This window comes from Helicoverpa zea, chromosome 13, assembly GCF_022581195.2.
Source record: "Helicoverpa zea isolate HzStark_Cry1AcR chromosome 13, ilHelZeax1.1, whole genome shotgun sequence".
NCBI classification, from domain to species: Eukaryota; Metazoa; Arthropoda; class Insecta; order Lepidoptera; family Noctuidae; genus Helicoverpa; species Helicoverpa zea.
In genome coordinates, this window is record NC_061464.1 from 2711410 (window position 1) to 2725311 (window position 13902).

Consider the following 13902-nt stretch of genomic DNA (forward strand, 5'->3'; position numbering starts at 1 on the left):
AAATTTATACGTGTACCTAGACGACTGATCTTGAAACTTGATTATCTTGAAACGGGTTAACTTTTGCCCAGTGTATCCCAGGGTCAAATTTGTCCGTATTGACCTATACTATCACCTCCTGAAAGGATGCGGTCTACTTACCAGTAACCCTGTATAGGCGCTAAACAGTCCCACATATAGCATCGGCAACTTCCTCGATTATCCTTGCTACAGAGGTTTTTCCTACTCTGTAACTGTAAGCTATGGTGTGGTCCTCCATGGATGGTATGGTAATCTCCTGTTGCCATATATCTGTAACATACAATTATTATGTTTTTTTTTTGTTCTGTGTAAGGAAGCGAAATCTCATTGGAAGAAATTAAGAGATAGTCATAGAGAAGCTCTTCGAAGACGTAAGACTACTACAGGACAGGCAGCACAAAATATGAAACCGTGGAAATATGAGAATTTAATGGAATTTTTACTGCCACACAGAGAAAATAACGAGACTTTTTCAAATTTTTCGGATCGTACACAAGGAAACGACACTGAAAACACTTCTGATACAATAATTACGGATACTGATGTTGTTGAATCACCTCCCTCACCAGCTAAAACATCTACAATTCAACCTGGGAAGAAGAACAGCAAGCAACTGGAAATGATAGAGATTCTTCAGCGCCGAGAGAAAAATCGCGAGCAAAGACGAACTGAAAGAGATGAAATAAGAAAGCATATTACTGATGCTAATCGACCACCAGATGCATTATCTCATTTATTTGAAAGTCTCTGTCAAAAGACACGTGATCTACCAAAGTATTTACAACTACGAGTCAAAAGAGAATTTTTTGAAACAATTACTCGTGCTGAAGAAGAAGCATTGTCCTATGACTCAATGAATACTTACTACTGCTCCACGCCTTCCACTTCGTCTTCTTATGGTTATAGAAGTGCAACAAATTATCAAACCAGCCATTTGCTTGACACCAGTCCCTTACCTGATTGCAGCCCCCTGCCTGATGTGAAACCCGTATCTGACGCCAACCTCTTGCCTCAACCTCAAGATACTTTTCCAGCTGTTTGAATCTCGAACCATTCAAAAATAATAAATAAACACACACATAACGTCACGTCTTTTTTATTCCCCGAAGGGGTAGGCAGAGGTGCACATAGACACCCACTTTTCACCAGTTAAATAATAAATATACGGGTAGTTCTTATTATGAAGGAATATTAACGGAACATTATTAGTCCCATGATTTTTTTCTTAAATGTAGTATGCTAAGTGGTCAGACGGCAAGATTTTAACATAAATAAGCACAGGTTTTGCGGGTCAGACAAAATATTGGTAAATAATTAAATTATAGGCCTTTTAAAAAAATAATAAGACAGGCAAGTGATATAGGCCACAGGAAAATGAAAATAAATATGAAATATGTATAAAAATGTATAATAAGTTACGTGTTTATTATTGACTATACATATTTTATACATTTATTAAAAAAATGTTAACAATTCTATGGTGTGAATGTTATTTTACTGCCTGAAAAGTGAGAAATAACCAGGAAAGTGAGATCAATAAACACCAATTATCCGATTTATTTTTTATTTTGAAACAATGAATTACAAAATTTTAATAGTAAGGCACAAGAAGTAATGATAGTCTGTTTTAAACAAATCTTTAACTTAATAGTCTAAATTGGCTTAAAGAGATCAATCAACATATTCTATGAAATGAATACGTCATACATAACTAACAAAAATAATCAGCAGCCTTTTTTGAGGTAGTAACTTTAAAGAAACTTAATTATAAGAATGGCATTTATAATCACAGGGTTTTTTTTTATAATAATAATCAGTCGAAAATTCTCTTAATACCTAGGGTAGTTTAAGTTTGCATTGCATAGTCTTTATCCGATGAGCAGGCAGGACAAGTGAACGATACAAGATCCGTTTTGATGCAGTTACATTGCGCCCATTGATGACATATGATGCATTGGATCCAATCTTGACCTGATGTGTCTTCTTTATATAAAAATCCACAGATAATACAATAACAATCATCAGGATCAGTTTCGTGTCTTTCTTTTTGACTTTTTCCTTTAAAATTTGCCTTTGGTTTCTTTTTTTGAGGACGGGCTTTTGCAGTCTTGGTTTTTTTAATCTCTTCTTCTTGACGTCGCTGTGATTTGTCTTTTGTTTTTCTTTTCCTTTTCAGCCTTTCTTCATTTTCCGGGAACAAATCTTTAGGGTCTATATTTAAAACAGGACCGCTAAGCAATAAACCATCAGGATCATCAATGTTGAGTGTCACATCACTAGTACAGCTCAAAATATCATCCTTGTCCGGAGGATTGAGTATGCTCGGGCTTCTGGCGGCATTCCTTTCAGAGTCTGACTCGTCAAAAATATCGTCAATGTCTGCTGTCGGTGTTAAATATACTAAGACACCCAATCGAAAGTGTTCGCACTCGTTACTGCAAAAGCAACTCAGAGATTTCATGGCTACTTTTTTAGGAAAATATGCATTTCCTTGCACTTGGTGAACTTTTAAAGTGCCGTTGAATGGAAGCAAGTTTGGTTGGTCTTTTGAAATCAACACCTCCATTTTTTCAATATCAGAATCTGTTATCGTAAAGATTGTAATATTAGGGCATCGATCCTGAATAGCACCGCAAAACTGTATCAAATTTGAAACATCATATCCCGAGGCCACGACACTATCTGCCGTTCTTTTGCAAGTAGCCCCAATACCATCTGGCGCACCCTTACCGTGGCCAGCTTCATGATAATTCCAAGACCAGCTCATAAAATTGGGCCACATTTCAGATATTTTGCATGCCAGTACATAGAACATGAGCTTATTTCGATATTGAGTCACCGGACCGTCACTAAGGAAATGGATATTTTCGATGCTTGCTGGTATTTCTTCTAAGACTGGTTGAAGGTGAGCCCAAATAGCGGGAACGTTGTGTGACAAATTAGTTGAAACCGTGCAATAGGATCTTGTAGAATTTTGCAGGTAGACTACAACAGTATGAAGAGATAATTGCATCCGAGATCCCCCAAAGTGGAATGATTGAATTTCTTCGTTGTATTTTGTTGCATAATTTTCGGAAAAATCCATGTGCACGACTACGTCTTTTTCAGTAAGCGATTCCTTTAACCTTTTCATGGACTGATATTGGTGTACGATATTTTTTTCATGATTCAAGAGTGTTCCGAGATCGTTTTTAAATTTTTGAAGAAGTTCACGCGCAGATGTTTCAGACGTGATTTTCTTTTGTTTAACGATAGTACGGTCTTTCTTGGTTTTGGGATCTGTTATAACTTCACGTTGTGCTACCCATTCTTGATATTTAACAGCCATTGTTTCATCATATTCTTGACACATGGGAAGAGGTTTAGTGCAGCAATTATCACAAGTTCGCTCTAGGCAAGGTTCACTATAACGATCGCAGCAAAGTATAGCCAATAAATTTTGATAGGTCGAGGTTTGAAGAATTGCAGCCTTATTTAGAGCAGTAACAATCATCTGAAAATTGCTGTGCGTGGTACACATGCAGGTATCTCTATCGGTAACTTTTGGAGCTACAATCCAAAATGGTGCGAGCCTTGCAAACGTTGAGTAGCTGACTACAAACCCCGTCTTCAAAAATTCTTTGTGCAAGTTTCGTAGAGTATCAAGTCTATACCGCTTTTGTTTTCTTACGTTCTTGTGTTTTATGTGTTCTTTTTTTCCAGCTCCTAATCGACTGTATTTATCATCTTCCATAAATTCTTCAATTAACTTACACAGTCGTCTTTCTGTCTTTTTGTTATTTTGTTTTTGTTTTTCAGCATTCCATATCTTTTTATAAGTGATCACTTTGTTATTAGCTTTCCACACTTTTCTTTCTTTTACAATAGCACCCAAAATCAACTTATTTGAAATTTCTTTTTCTTGTCTTGTTTTAAGATTTTTTAGATTTTGTGCTATCTGCTTTTCAATAGTGTCCCCAAATAATGCTTTTTTCACTACTTCAGTTCGAGTTGTTGGGTTATCAGCCATTTGAGACATTTTCGAGTTTGGAGTTAATTTCTGAGGATTGTTTTTCTTCTGAAGTTTGCTAACTTTCTTCTTGTATTTATTCAGTTCAGCTTTCAGTTTTGCAATTTTGTCATCCTTCTCTTTTATTTCTTTGTTTCTCTTACGTCTTTGAATAATTGACTTTTGTCTAGCCACCGTTAACCTAGGCGACTGGCTGGAAGATGTTTCTTGCAGTGGTGAAAGCGGACGCTGGGACGATGATGGTTGACAAATTAAATCTTCACTACATAAGCTTGATGGAGTGTTCGCTCTTATAAAATCTGTAGCACTCTTTTTCGCAGCACATTTTTTCTTGTAGTATTTACTAGATCTTGCTCGCCACGACTTCCTGCAGTGCCTTTTTTCACGTTCAGTCATCTCGGATATTGTTTTTATTTTTCCTGTACTTCTTGAGTTTAAATAATACTGTTTTTTCTTTTCTTTCAGAGTACCTAACTTCTCTGGATCATTTTTTATTCTTTCATAACGTTTTCTCTCATTTTCTCGCTTTTGTGCTAGTACTTCTTCCCTGGTCTTTTTTTTCTTAGGTTGCGGCATTTTGGTTTCTGTGGAAACAAGGCCTTAAAGGGTTAAAATATGAAATGTTAAGAAAAAAACTAGAAATCAAAGTAAATGTATCACTTTCCTGTAATGCTATCACTTTCCTGTCTAAACAAATCCAGACAAGTGATATACAGGAAAGTGATAATTTTGAGGTTATTCATAAAAAACACAAAAACCCTGTCTTTGAATGACATTTCACTACTTCGTGGAATTTTCATACCAGGTATATTGTTTAAAATAATAAAAAGTATACAAAAAAATTTAAATATTGTTTACGTAAATGCTTACCATACAAGTGAGAAGTTGTCTGACCCGAACGCGTCTGCGGTCGACGAGAGCTTCGTCGCGACTGTCTGATTGGCTATTACGCGAAACTATCAGCGGCAATGACCTTACCTAACTACTTACTTTGCCATAGAAATCTGGCAACAGCGCTTAATATTCAATATATAGGTATTCTTGGCCCGTTTTTAGCTGACAGGAATGTGATACACAATTCTTGTCGCCCCTATTCTATGATTAAAAATTGATAAAAAATAGAGAGAAACGAAACTTTTTTTAAAGTTTTAGCAAAGTTTAACTAATTGTTATTGAGATTAGCTATTGATTGATTTATTTATCTATTTACTTTACGAGTTATGTCGGTAGAAAACCTGCGTTTTGGAAAATCGCCCCACAGGAAAGTGACAATTTGGCTCATCTTTGGGCATTTTTCGACAAGAAGATATTTTCTAATCTATCTGAATTTCAGTGCCCATATAAAAGCCAATTGTTTAGTTATTCTAGATTTAAAATAAATCAAAAATATTTAAAAACTAAGGAGCTATGATTCGCGCCATCCAAAATTCCTCAATTATGAGAACAAGCCATACATATATATATTTTAATAATAAATAAATAACATACCTAATGGCGATGGCGAGTCTTTCATCAGAACTTATAGATTCCCGATAATTAGTATTTCTTTTTTCAATTGGTATGCTTCGTGGAATAGGAAATTAATTAATTTATTTTTTTACCCACCTACGGGTGTGCTAAGTGGAATACTTTAGATGTGCTTCGTCCGGGTGTGTCCACGTACATCAGTAAAATCTTTGTCTCTGCAAAGGATGTTTCATAAAATGTTGCTTTGGGAATCTTTTGATGCTTCGGTACTCCGAAGATATAGCAATTTAACCATTTATAAAAATGTTCAAGATACAACTATATCTTGTACTTTGGAATGATCATATCAATTTATTACAATTCATACAGTAATACACCAAAAATAATTCTATAAAACTGAGAGTTACTGACAATTTTCCGTACGAAACTATATTTTTTATCTATGAAAGTATAATCCAAATTCAAATAAAAAACAATTTATAATTAAGGTGGTATTGTTATAAAGCTTGAAAAAAAAATTGGTATATTTAAAAGTAAAACAATATTTTAAAATAATTTTTGTTTGCAATGCAAAAATCAATATAAATCTTTATGACGCGCGATGTTCAACTTTAGTCAGCGCCAGGTGCTTACCGAGGAAGGACGTATCGCTCGCTGTTGCGCCGCGTAAACTCGCCGGAGTTCGAAAAATATAGCGCAACTAACACGTTTTGATACAAGTGAGTTTTTATTTTATTTATTAGTTATAATGATCTGATTGAAATGTAATATACATAAGTATTAGCCCATGATATTCCAATGCGAAAATGTTATAGATGGGCTTCTCTTTTTTTATGTTGGTTATAAAGAAATATGTGGGTCATTGTCATAACCGCGTAAAATTTTGTTACAGACAAAAATCTAAAATTTTAATATAAAGTTGAGAGCTTATTCTTATTTTATAGTAAAGATTATAATTAATTATTTATTAACGTATACTCATAATTACAGATGAAATAAAAATAAACTTTCTACAACACAATTGTTATAGAAAAGTCAGCCTCGGTGGACTGTTACCGCTCACCCTCTTCATACAAATTCGACCATTTATAAAAACCTTCCAAGTAAACTTCACGTTCGAGTATGTTTTCCTAAATTAGACATTTTAATCACTTCAATAACTCAATAATAAACATTATGGCTTAAAAATAAGTCACTTTTAGCGTATAGTATAATGTTATTAAAAGCAACATCTATTTGGTGGACGACATTTATTTTTACAAAATATTTGTGATAACAATAAAATGTTGTGAACGGAACGTTATTCTCGAACGCGTCCAATAGTCAGCTGATCGAGCGCAGCGCCATTTTGTCGCCGGCCGAACAAGATCGAAGTTATTGCTCCTCGTTAAAAATCGCAAATTGTTTCAAAGTTGAGTGTGTCTTTTCGGTTCCTTGTGGATTTTGGTAAGTAAAACCTAAGTAATTCATTACTTTACTTTATATGTTAGAATTGTAAGTAATTAATCTATTTTCAATTGCAACTTCAACATAACCTCAAAATACTGCTTGGTATGAAACAAATTGCCAGAAAAATCCACTCGGTGGACATCTTTTTGGTGGGCCGTGTGTCCACCAAAAAGACGAATGTCTACCGAATGGATTTTTTTTTTTTGCTTTGTTCGACCGGGTTCTGCATGCGGGCTTTAACAGTAAAACTAGATATTTCACTGCATAATTAAAATATTGTCTTCGGAAAGCGGTTTGATACATACAAATATTTACTAGATACTTGTTTGTTTTTTTGCAATTTGGGTTTCTAAATTGGGTGATTAAGCAGGTATAAGCAAACATTTTAATCGCATTTGGATATCATTATCAGGATGAAATCTGATGATTTTTAACATCTGGTGGTTGACTTCAATGTGAGATATTCGTGTTTTGCTTTATCAATAAATCTTTCTTTTTGCTTTGCTCAAGCTCGTTCTCTTTTATACACAGGCAATGGTTAGAACTAGAAATAAATTGAGTGAAGAAGAAAAGAAAAAGAAACGACGCGAGCAAAAGAAGTTAAGTATGAGGAGAGCAAGAGAAAAAATGAAGAAAGACCCAGTAGCGTTAGAAGAAAAGCGGAAGAAAGATAGAGAGTACTACTATAGGAAAAAATCGCAAGGGGAAATTAAGACAATAAATGATTTATCAGAGAGACAGCAGAGACAATTAAGAAACAAATGGAGAAAGGATGCAAAATTACGTAGAGACAGACTGAAGTTACAAAGAGAAACGGCACGATTCACAGATGAAACCCCTCCAACAAGTTCAGCTAATTCATTGACATCAAAATCAACTTCCCGGGCTGCAGCAGGCCGGGCTGTAGCTGCGAAAAATAAACGTCGACTTAAATTAGAAAATCTCATGCTAAAATCTAAACTGAAGATTGTAGAAAACAAGCTGTCTAAGTACAAAATGCGCTTAAGTAGATTACAGAACAAGAAGAAAAACAAAGAAAGAAAAAATAAAACGAAGGTAGTGAAAGAAGATTTGAGTGACGCAGTTCAAAGATTTTTACTGAGTGACGAATCAAGTCGTACCACAGCTGGAAAAAAAGAAACTATTACCAGATTTAAACAGAAGAAACAGATCCGGTTCCTCAATGATTCTCTTCTCAATCTGCACAAAAAATTTGTGACTCAGATGAATTTACATACGTCGTATAAAACTTTTTGCCGATATAGGCCGTTTTGGGTCTTGAATCCAAAAGTTACAGCACGTGAGACTTGTTTGTGTGCAACACATACCAACATGGAGTTGATAATAAAATCATTAAAAAATGCCCGTATGATCAATGAAAACTCTGCAATGGCAGTGTGTAAATCCATTTGTTGTGAAGACATGAAAGAAAACTGTCTGGAACGAAAATGTTTGATATGTAGACACAAAAAGATAACATTCAATCAATTTACACCAACAGATACAATAAAATATGAGAGATGGGTCACAAAAAAAGTTATGCAAACGATTAAAGGTCACGAAAAACTTTGCCAGAAGACTATCAAAGAAACAGTGAATACGTCCAAAAGACAACTGATGAACCACTTGTTGGACAATATAGAACGTTTCATGAAGCATACTTGCAATATGTTACATCAGTTTCGTGTCATCAAAAATATTAAAATAAATATGTCAGCATGCGAAGGCTTGTTGCATATTGACTTCTCGGAAAATTACAATTGCAAGTATTCTTCAGAAATACAATCGGCCCATTTTGGTGGATCTAAAGACCAGATTTCATTACACACTGGAGTATTCTATTATGCTGACGAAAATACTGAGGAGAAACGCATCGTTACAAAGTCTTTTTGTACGGTTAGCGAATATTTGAATCATAGCCCTACATATATTTGTGCTCACTTAAAACCAATTATTGCAATGATAAAAACATTAGTGCCTAATTTAAAACGTCTCCACGTTTTAAGTGATGGTCCCTCGACGCAATACAAAAATAAGACCATGTTTCATTTGATTGCTGCTTACTTGGCTGAAGAAACACAGGCAAATAATATAATGTGGCACTTTAGCGAGAGTGGGCATGGTAAAGGGGCCCCTGATGGTGTAGGAGGGTGCCTCAAGCGAACGGCTGATAAGCACGTAGCTAAAGGAAATGATATAAGCAATATCGATGAATTTATTAAATGTGTACATGAGAGCTGCAAAGGAATTGAAGTTATAAAGATCGATGATACTACGGCCAAAGAAATTGAGGTCAAAATTAAAAACTGCACTATCCGGCCTTTCCGTGGCACTATGCAAGTGCATCAAGTAACATGGGACAAAATTGATCCCAAAATGCTCCAGTTTCGAAGGCTGAGCTGTATTACTTGCAATCCTGGTGCGTCGTGTTCTCATTATGATCTAGGTTGTATAAGTCTTGACTTACCACCACAAAACTTACACATTGAGATACCTGCTCTTGCCAGTTCGCGCTCTACGCCAGTTCAGAGTTGTCCTAGCCCCTTTTCAAATCTACATAGCCCACTGATGAGTCCAAACTGGACTCCTATAGTTCAACAGTTGTGCCTTTCAATCGACGGAAAAAAAAACTGTAGCTCAATAGTTGATGAGACTGAAAGCAATGATCCTGAAAAATCAACTTCTTCAAAGATCCTGCGTGGACTAAAAAGTCGAAAACGCATTCGGTTTGCCGATGTTTACTCTGACAGTTCGTGCTCACCACCTGTTTCAAGACCTGAAACACCAGCAGAAGTACACCAGAAGCGTTCTCAACGTTTTTGGTCATCATCAGAGGAGGATGATATATTCTTTTAGTCCACCAAAAAGACATAATCTTTTCGGTGGACAAGTTGTTTTATTTTATCTTTATTTTGTTTTTGATGACACCAGGTTGTTTTTTTTTTATTTGTGTTTATGAGGAGATTCGATTATTTCCATCGAAAAAGAATTAAATTATTTTGTTTTTTTTCTTACTTAATTATACATTGCGTACATTTGGTGGACACTCGTGTCTTTTTGGTGGACCTATAAAACTGTTTTTTTCAAATAACTAGCTGTTGCCCGCGACTTCGTCTGCGTGGGCAATTTGGAATTGTCAAAATACTACTTATGCCGTAGCGTAGGTGTATTCTTTTACATAACAATATAATAGGATTACCACTTAGCAGCAGCACGGGTTGATCAATCAAGGTGGTGTCGACGACGTGTGACTATTTATCTAAACAAAAGAAGTAAAGTTTGTGACGTTGAGGAAATCTCTGGATCTAGTCAACCGATTTGGAAAATTATTACGTAATTCTCACATAAAACAAAGGTCTGACAAAGTTGTCATTTGTACATTTTCTGCAGCAGCTGCGACAAATCAGGAGCCAGAAAGTCTGTCAAACAGTTTTACTTACCATGGATAACGCGGTGTCTAGTTCACTGGGTTGAAGAGATCAGATAGGCACTCCAAGTAAACATTGGTACTCAAAAAGATTCGGTTTGACTGGAAGCCAACACCCACACAATTGAGGAATAGCTGGGTGGATGATGACTGAGTCATCAGGCAAGCGCATACTTTCACTACTTGTGTTTCGGGGTTTTTCTGTGCACTCAATCACTATGTTATGTTGGAATTCCACCGAAATGTTTGCATTAGTTCACGATCAGGTAAAGTATACGTCCGAGAGAGTAAGGGTCGGTTCATATCTGACGGAAAATGCGTCGAGCGTATTGTAAATGTATGATCGACGCACTAACGCATCATTGGTTAGGTGTGAATGATTGAATGTTTTATTGTATATTTGTCTGTTTTGGCGTTACGCGACCGAAAATACGCGACGTATGTTCGGTCATATATGAACCTACCCTAAGTCCAATTCGTGTGTTGGCACTTGAAGCCTGCAGTTCTTCCAAGATTTTCAAAATGTACGCTCGCAATTTGTCATTTCTTGGTGGAGCCAGCAAATCAGAAGAAACATAAGTGCTGTGTATACTGTGCGTCACTACTGCACAACCGTAAAATTTCGTCTTTATAAATAGCACAAACGTTCGCTCTCTTGCGGAGGACGTTTAAATACCATATTATGTGTCACACGTAGGTAAACAGGACAACAATATATTATCATCGAACCGCTTTCAAAGATCTGATGAGCGAACAGACCAGAACTGACTTGATCGCCTCGAGAAAATCAGAGCTCTATGAAGCGATCATTCGCTTTGGTTCCTACTGTTATTGTGGTTTCTGAAAATGTATTCAATTAACCAACGATGAATATAATTCTTAGCCGGCCAACTCTTTTGACTTCTCGAAAATCATAACGTTGGTTTTTGTGCAATGCACAAACGGAAATTCGATATATTACACATTCGATATTCACACTTCTACAGAATTGATATTAAAAGGTTTGACAGCGGGCTATAGTAGCGTAGTTAAACTAACTGAAACAATCTTAGTGATCCTTCAATAAAGTTAGAGAAGCGGGTGTGCATGATGAACATTAAGAGTTGGTAAATACGTGATGAAGATGACCTAATTCATTACTATTCTAATTTGTTCATGTACCACAAAACTCAAGTTAAGGTGGAGAAAAGGATTACCAAGCTCCCAAAGGCCTGGGCATTTGCAACACGTTGCATGGCATCCTGGAAAGTTACGTAATTCTCAGCCATCAGTTTGAGCAGCGTGAGGGAGTGTCAGGCTTTGGCCCTAGTGGGCCTCACAGGGGTTTGCTGAATCTCCTTGAGGTGCGCGTGAAATAACGGGTCTCCCAGAAGCCGGAAGGTCGATGACCCACTCAAAACTAATCGCTCACGCCTACGGTGGCCGGGAGTCGTCTCTCGACATCCGGCTTTCGTGGTGTCTTACCGCAGTGGCTGGGATGAGAGTTGGGAATTTTCAGTCGCTCCGCCGCCTCATTCTTTGTCATCCCATTTCTTCTCGCTCCAGATCATGGTTTAAACCGGGGCCGGGTGCGATAGGTCGCACAGTCCGCACAGTGGTGACACCCGCACGCCACCTCCATGAGATCAGAGTTGGGAATGTATGTTTGCAAAAACTAATAGAACATTTAGCGAAAACATGTTTGATAGTAACATGTCTTTGTAACTGAATAATATAAATGATATAAACGTAGCTATATAAAAGGTGTTTTTTTAGACTCAGTCCGTGGGTCTGACTGTGACTGTTCGTAATTGTGAACGGTGTATTTGTGATATAATTCTTAGCTCGATGATTTGTGATCAGAAGTTGAAAGCAAGTATGTCTCTGGCCTGCGACGTGTAATTTGTGCGTTTTCAGAACGAACGAACTCTTGTCTTCTGTTGACATCTTGTTGACGTATTGTGACAGGTAGTTATTCCCATTGATGTTAATTTTAGAAGTGACACAATGTTTTCGGTCGTATTTTGCCTACATTCTTCATTACTCAAAAAGTATATTAATAAGGACCTTCTATTTATATGTAAGTGAATTCAAAATAATGTAATATATTAAAACCAGGAACTTATTTTTAAGGATGTTTGAATATTAATTACAATGTTTTTTTTTATAATAATAAAATCTTAGACTCGCAATGCACTTTCAGTGTGATGCATGTTTGTTATTGGATGAAATGAATGGATATTCATGTTTATGAGAGGTATAGCTTATATTATGTCAGAACAACATATGTAGACTTTTTAAGAATGTGGGGAAGTTCATAATTTCTTCGGGACGTGGGTGCCGTTCCCACGGGAACTACTGCCCGCACCGGGATAAAATATACCCTATGTTACTCGCAGATAGGGCTGCCATCCGTCCGGGTTTCCCCGGATTTGTCCTCGTTTGGAGGCCGTCCGGGGGCCGTCCGGGCGGGGTTTCAAGAAGTGTCCGGGGAATACCCGGACATTTTTCATGTAAGGAAGAACCTCATTGAATTTAAGTATATGTTAATAGTAAATGGATTACAAATTAGGTATTATTTTGTTTAAAGAAAATCGTACTCGTTCGAGGAAAAATGCGATTTACGCCAAATGTCCGGGTTTTTTTTAATGTTTGTCCGGGTTTGGCGAAATTCGAGATGGCAGCCCTACTCGCAGATAATGTAGCTTTCTAATGGTGAAAGAATTATAAAAATGTCCCTGATGATGCGCTGATATTTCTTGTAGTGTTTTTATAGTAGCGAAATACACACGTTGTCATATAATTTTTTCTTGAAAGTAAGAACATACCATGACAAAGTGAAGTCTGTTTTCATTGATATTTTACCTACTACCAGTTTTATGGCACATCTGTTTCTGCATGATTTTCTTCATCTATAATTTTAGGATATCATTTCTTTAAATTCAGTTTTTTGCTCAAGTTACTTATAAAAGCGTTATTTTCTATGTAAAGATTGATAATAGGCCGATAAACTTACAAAGTTCAACATTCAAATATGTGTCATTATTGCACCCGCTGTTGCAGAAACGTTAACAGAAATTATCGTTCATTGCTCATCCCCCGTAGGTGATAGCGTGATAATATATATCCTATATGTTGAACCGGCCCCCAGGTAATATTCATGCAAAATTTGATTTAAATCTATGCAGTACTTTTCGAGTTCAGTGAGACCAAACATACAGACAAACAGACAAACAGACAAACAGACAAAAATTCTAAAAACTATATATTTGGGTTCAGAATCGATAATAGATCACCCCCCAAGTATTCTTTTAAAAAAATATTCAATGTACAGTTTTGACTTTCCTATCATTTTATTATATGTATAGACTATGTTATTTCTTAATTCTGATCTCAGACAATTATTTAGTATTGTTACAATTGATCTCATTTATTAAATGAATGTACATTTCTTTAAAAATATTAGATTTTTTTATTTTTTGCAAACTGAACCCCCTTATGACAATGACCCATGTACGTAAATGTCATCGTCGTTAGTTTCGCTATTGCA

At 36.2% G+C, this 13902-nt stretch overlaps 2 protein-coding genes across 2 annotated transcripts; one reads left to right on the forward strand and one right to left on the reverse strand.

Annotated features, from left to right (window-relative positions):
• Positions 1 to 160: 160 nt before the first annotated feature.
• Positions 161 to 4606, reverse strand: LOC124636022 (axoneme-associated protein mst101(2)-like). The gene is made up of 3 exons (XM_047171982.1): positions 3775 to 4606; positions 1948 to 2403; positions 161 to 291 (listed from the first exon to the last, which is right to left on the reverse strand). The coding sequence occupies exons 1-3, from the start codon at positions 4604 to 4606 to the stop codon at positions 161 to 163; spliced, it is 1419 nt and encodes a 472-aa protein (XP_047027938.1).
• A 1804-nt stretch (positions 4607 to 6410) lies between these two features.
• LOC124635609 lies at positions 6411 to 9895 on the forward strand. Its single transcript, XM_047171540.1, has 2 exons — positions 6411 to 6943; positions 7478 to 9895. The coding sequence occupies exon 2, from the start codon at positions 7481 to 7483 to the stop codon at positions 9800 to 9802; it is 2322 nt and encodes a 773-aa protein (XP_047027496.1). The 5' UTR covers positions 6411 to 6943; positions 7478 to 7480; the 3' UTR covers positions 9803 to 9895.
• Positions 9896 to 13902: the final 4007 nt, after the last annotated feature.

Coding starts and splice junctions, on each gene's coding strand:
- LOC124636022 (XM_047171982.1), bottom strand. CDS start 4,606: ATGCCGCAACCTAAGAAAAAAAAGACCAGGGAAGAAGTACTAGCACAA. Junction 2,404..3,774: donor AAAGACAGAAAGACGACTGT/GTAAGTTAATTG, acceptor TAACACCGACAG/CAGACATTGACGATATTTTT. Junction 292..1,947: donor ATGTCATCAATGGGCGCAAT/GTAACTGCATCA, acceptor TGTATGTTACAG/ATATATGGCAACAGGAGATT.
- LOC124635609 (XM_047171540.1), top strand. CDS start 7,481: ATGGTTAGAACTAGAAATAAATTGAGTGAAGAAGAAAAGAAAAAGAAA.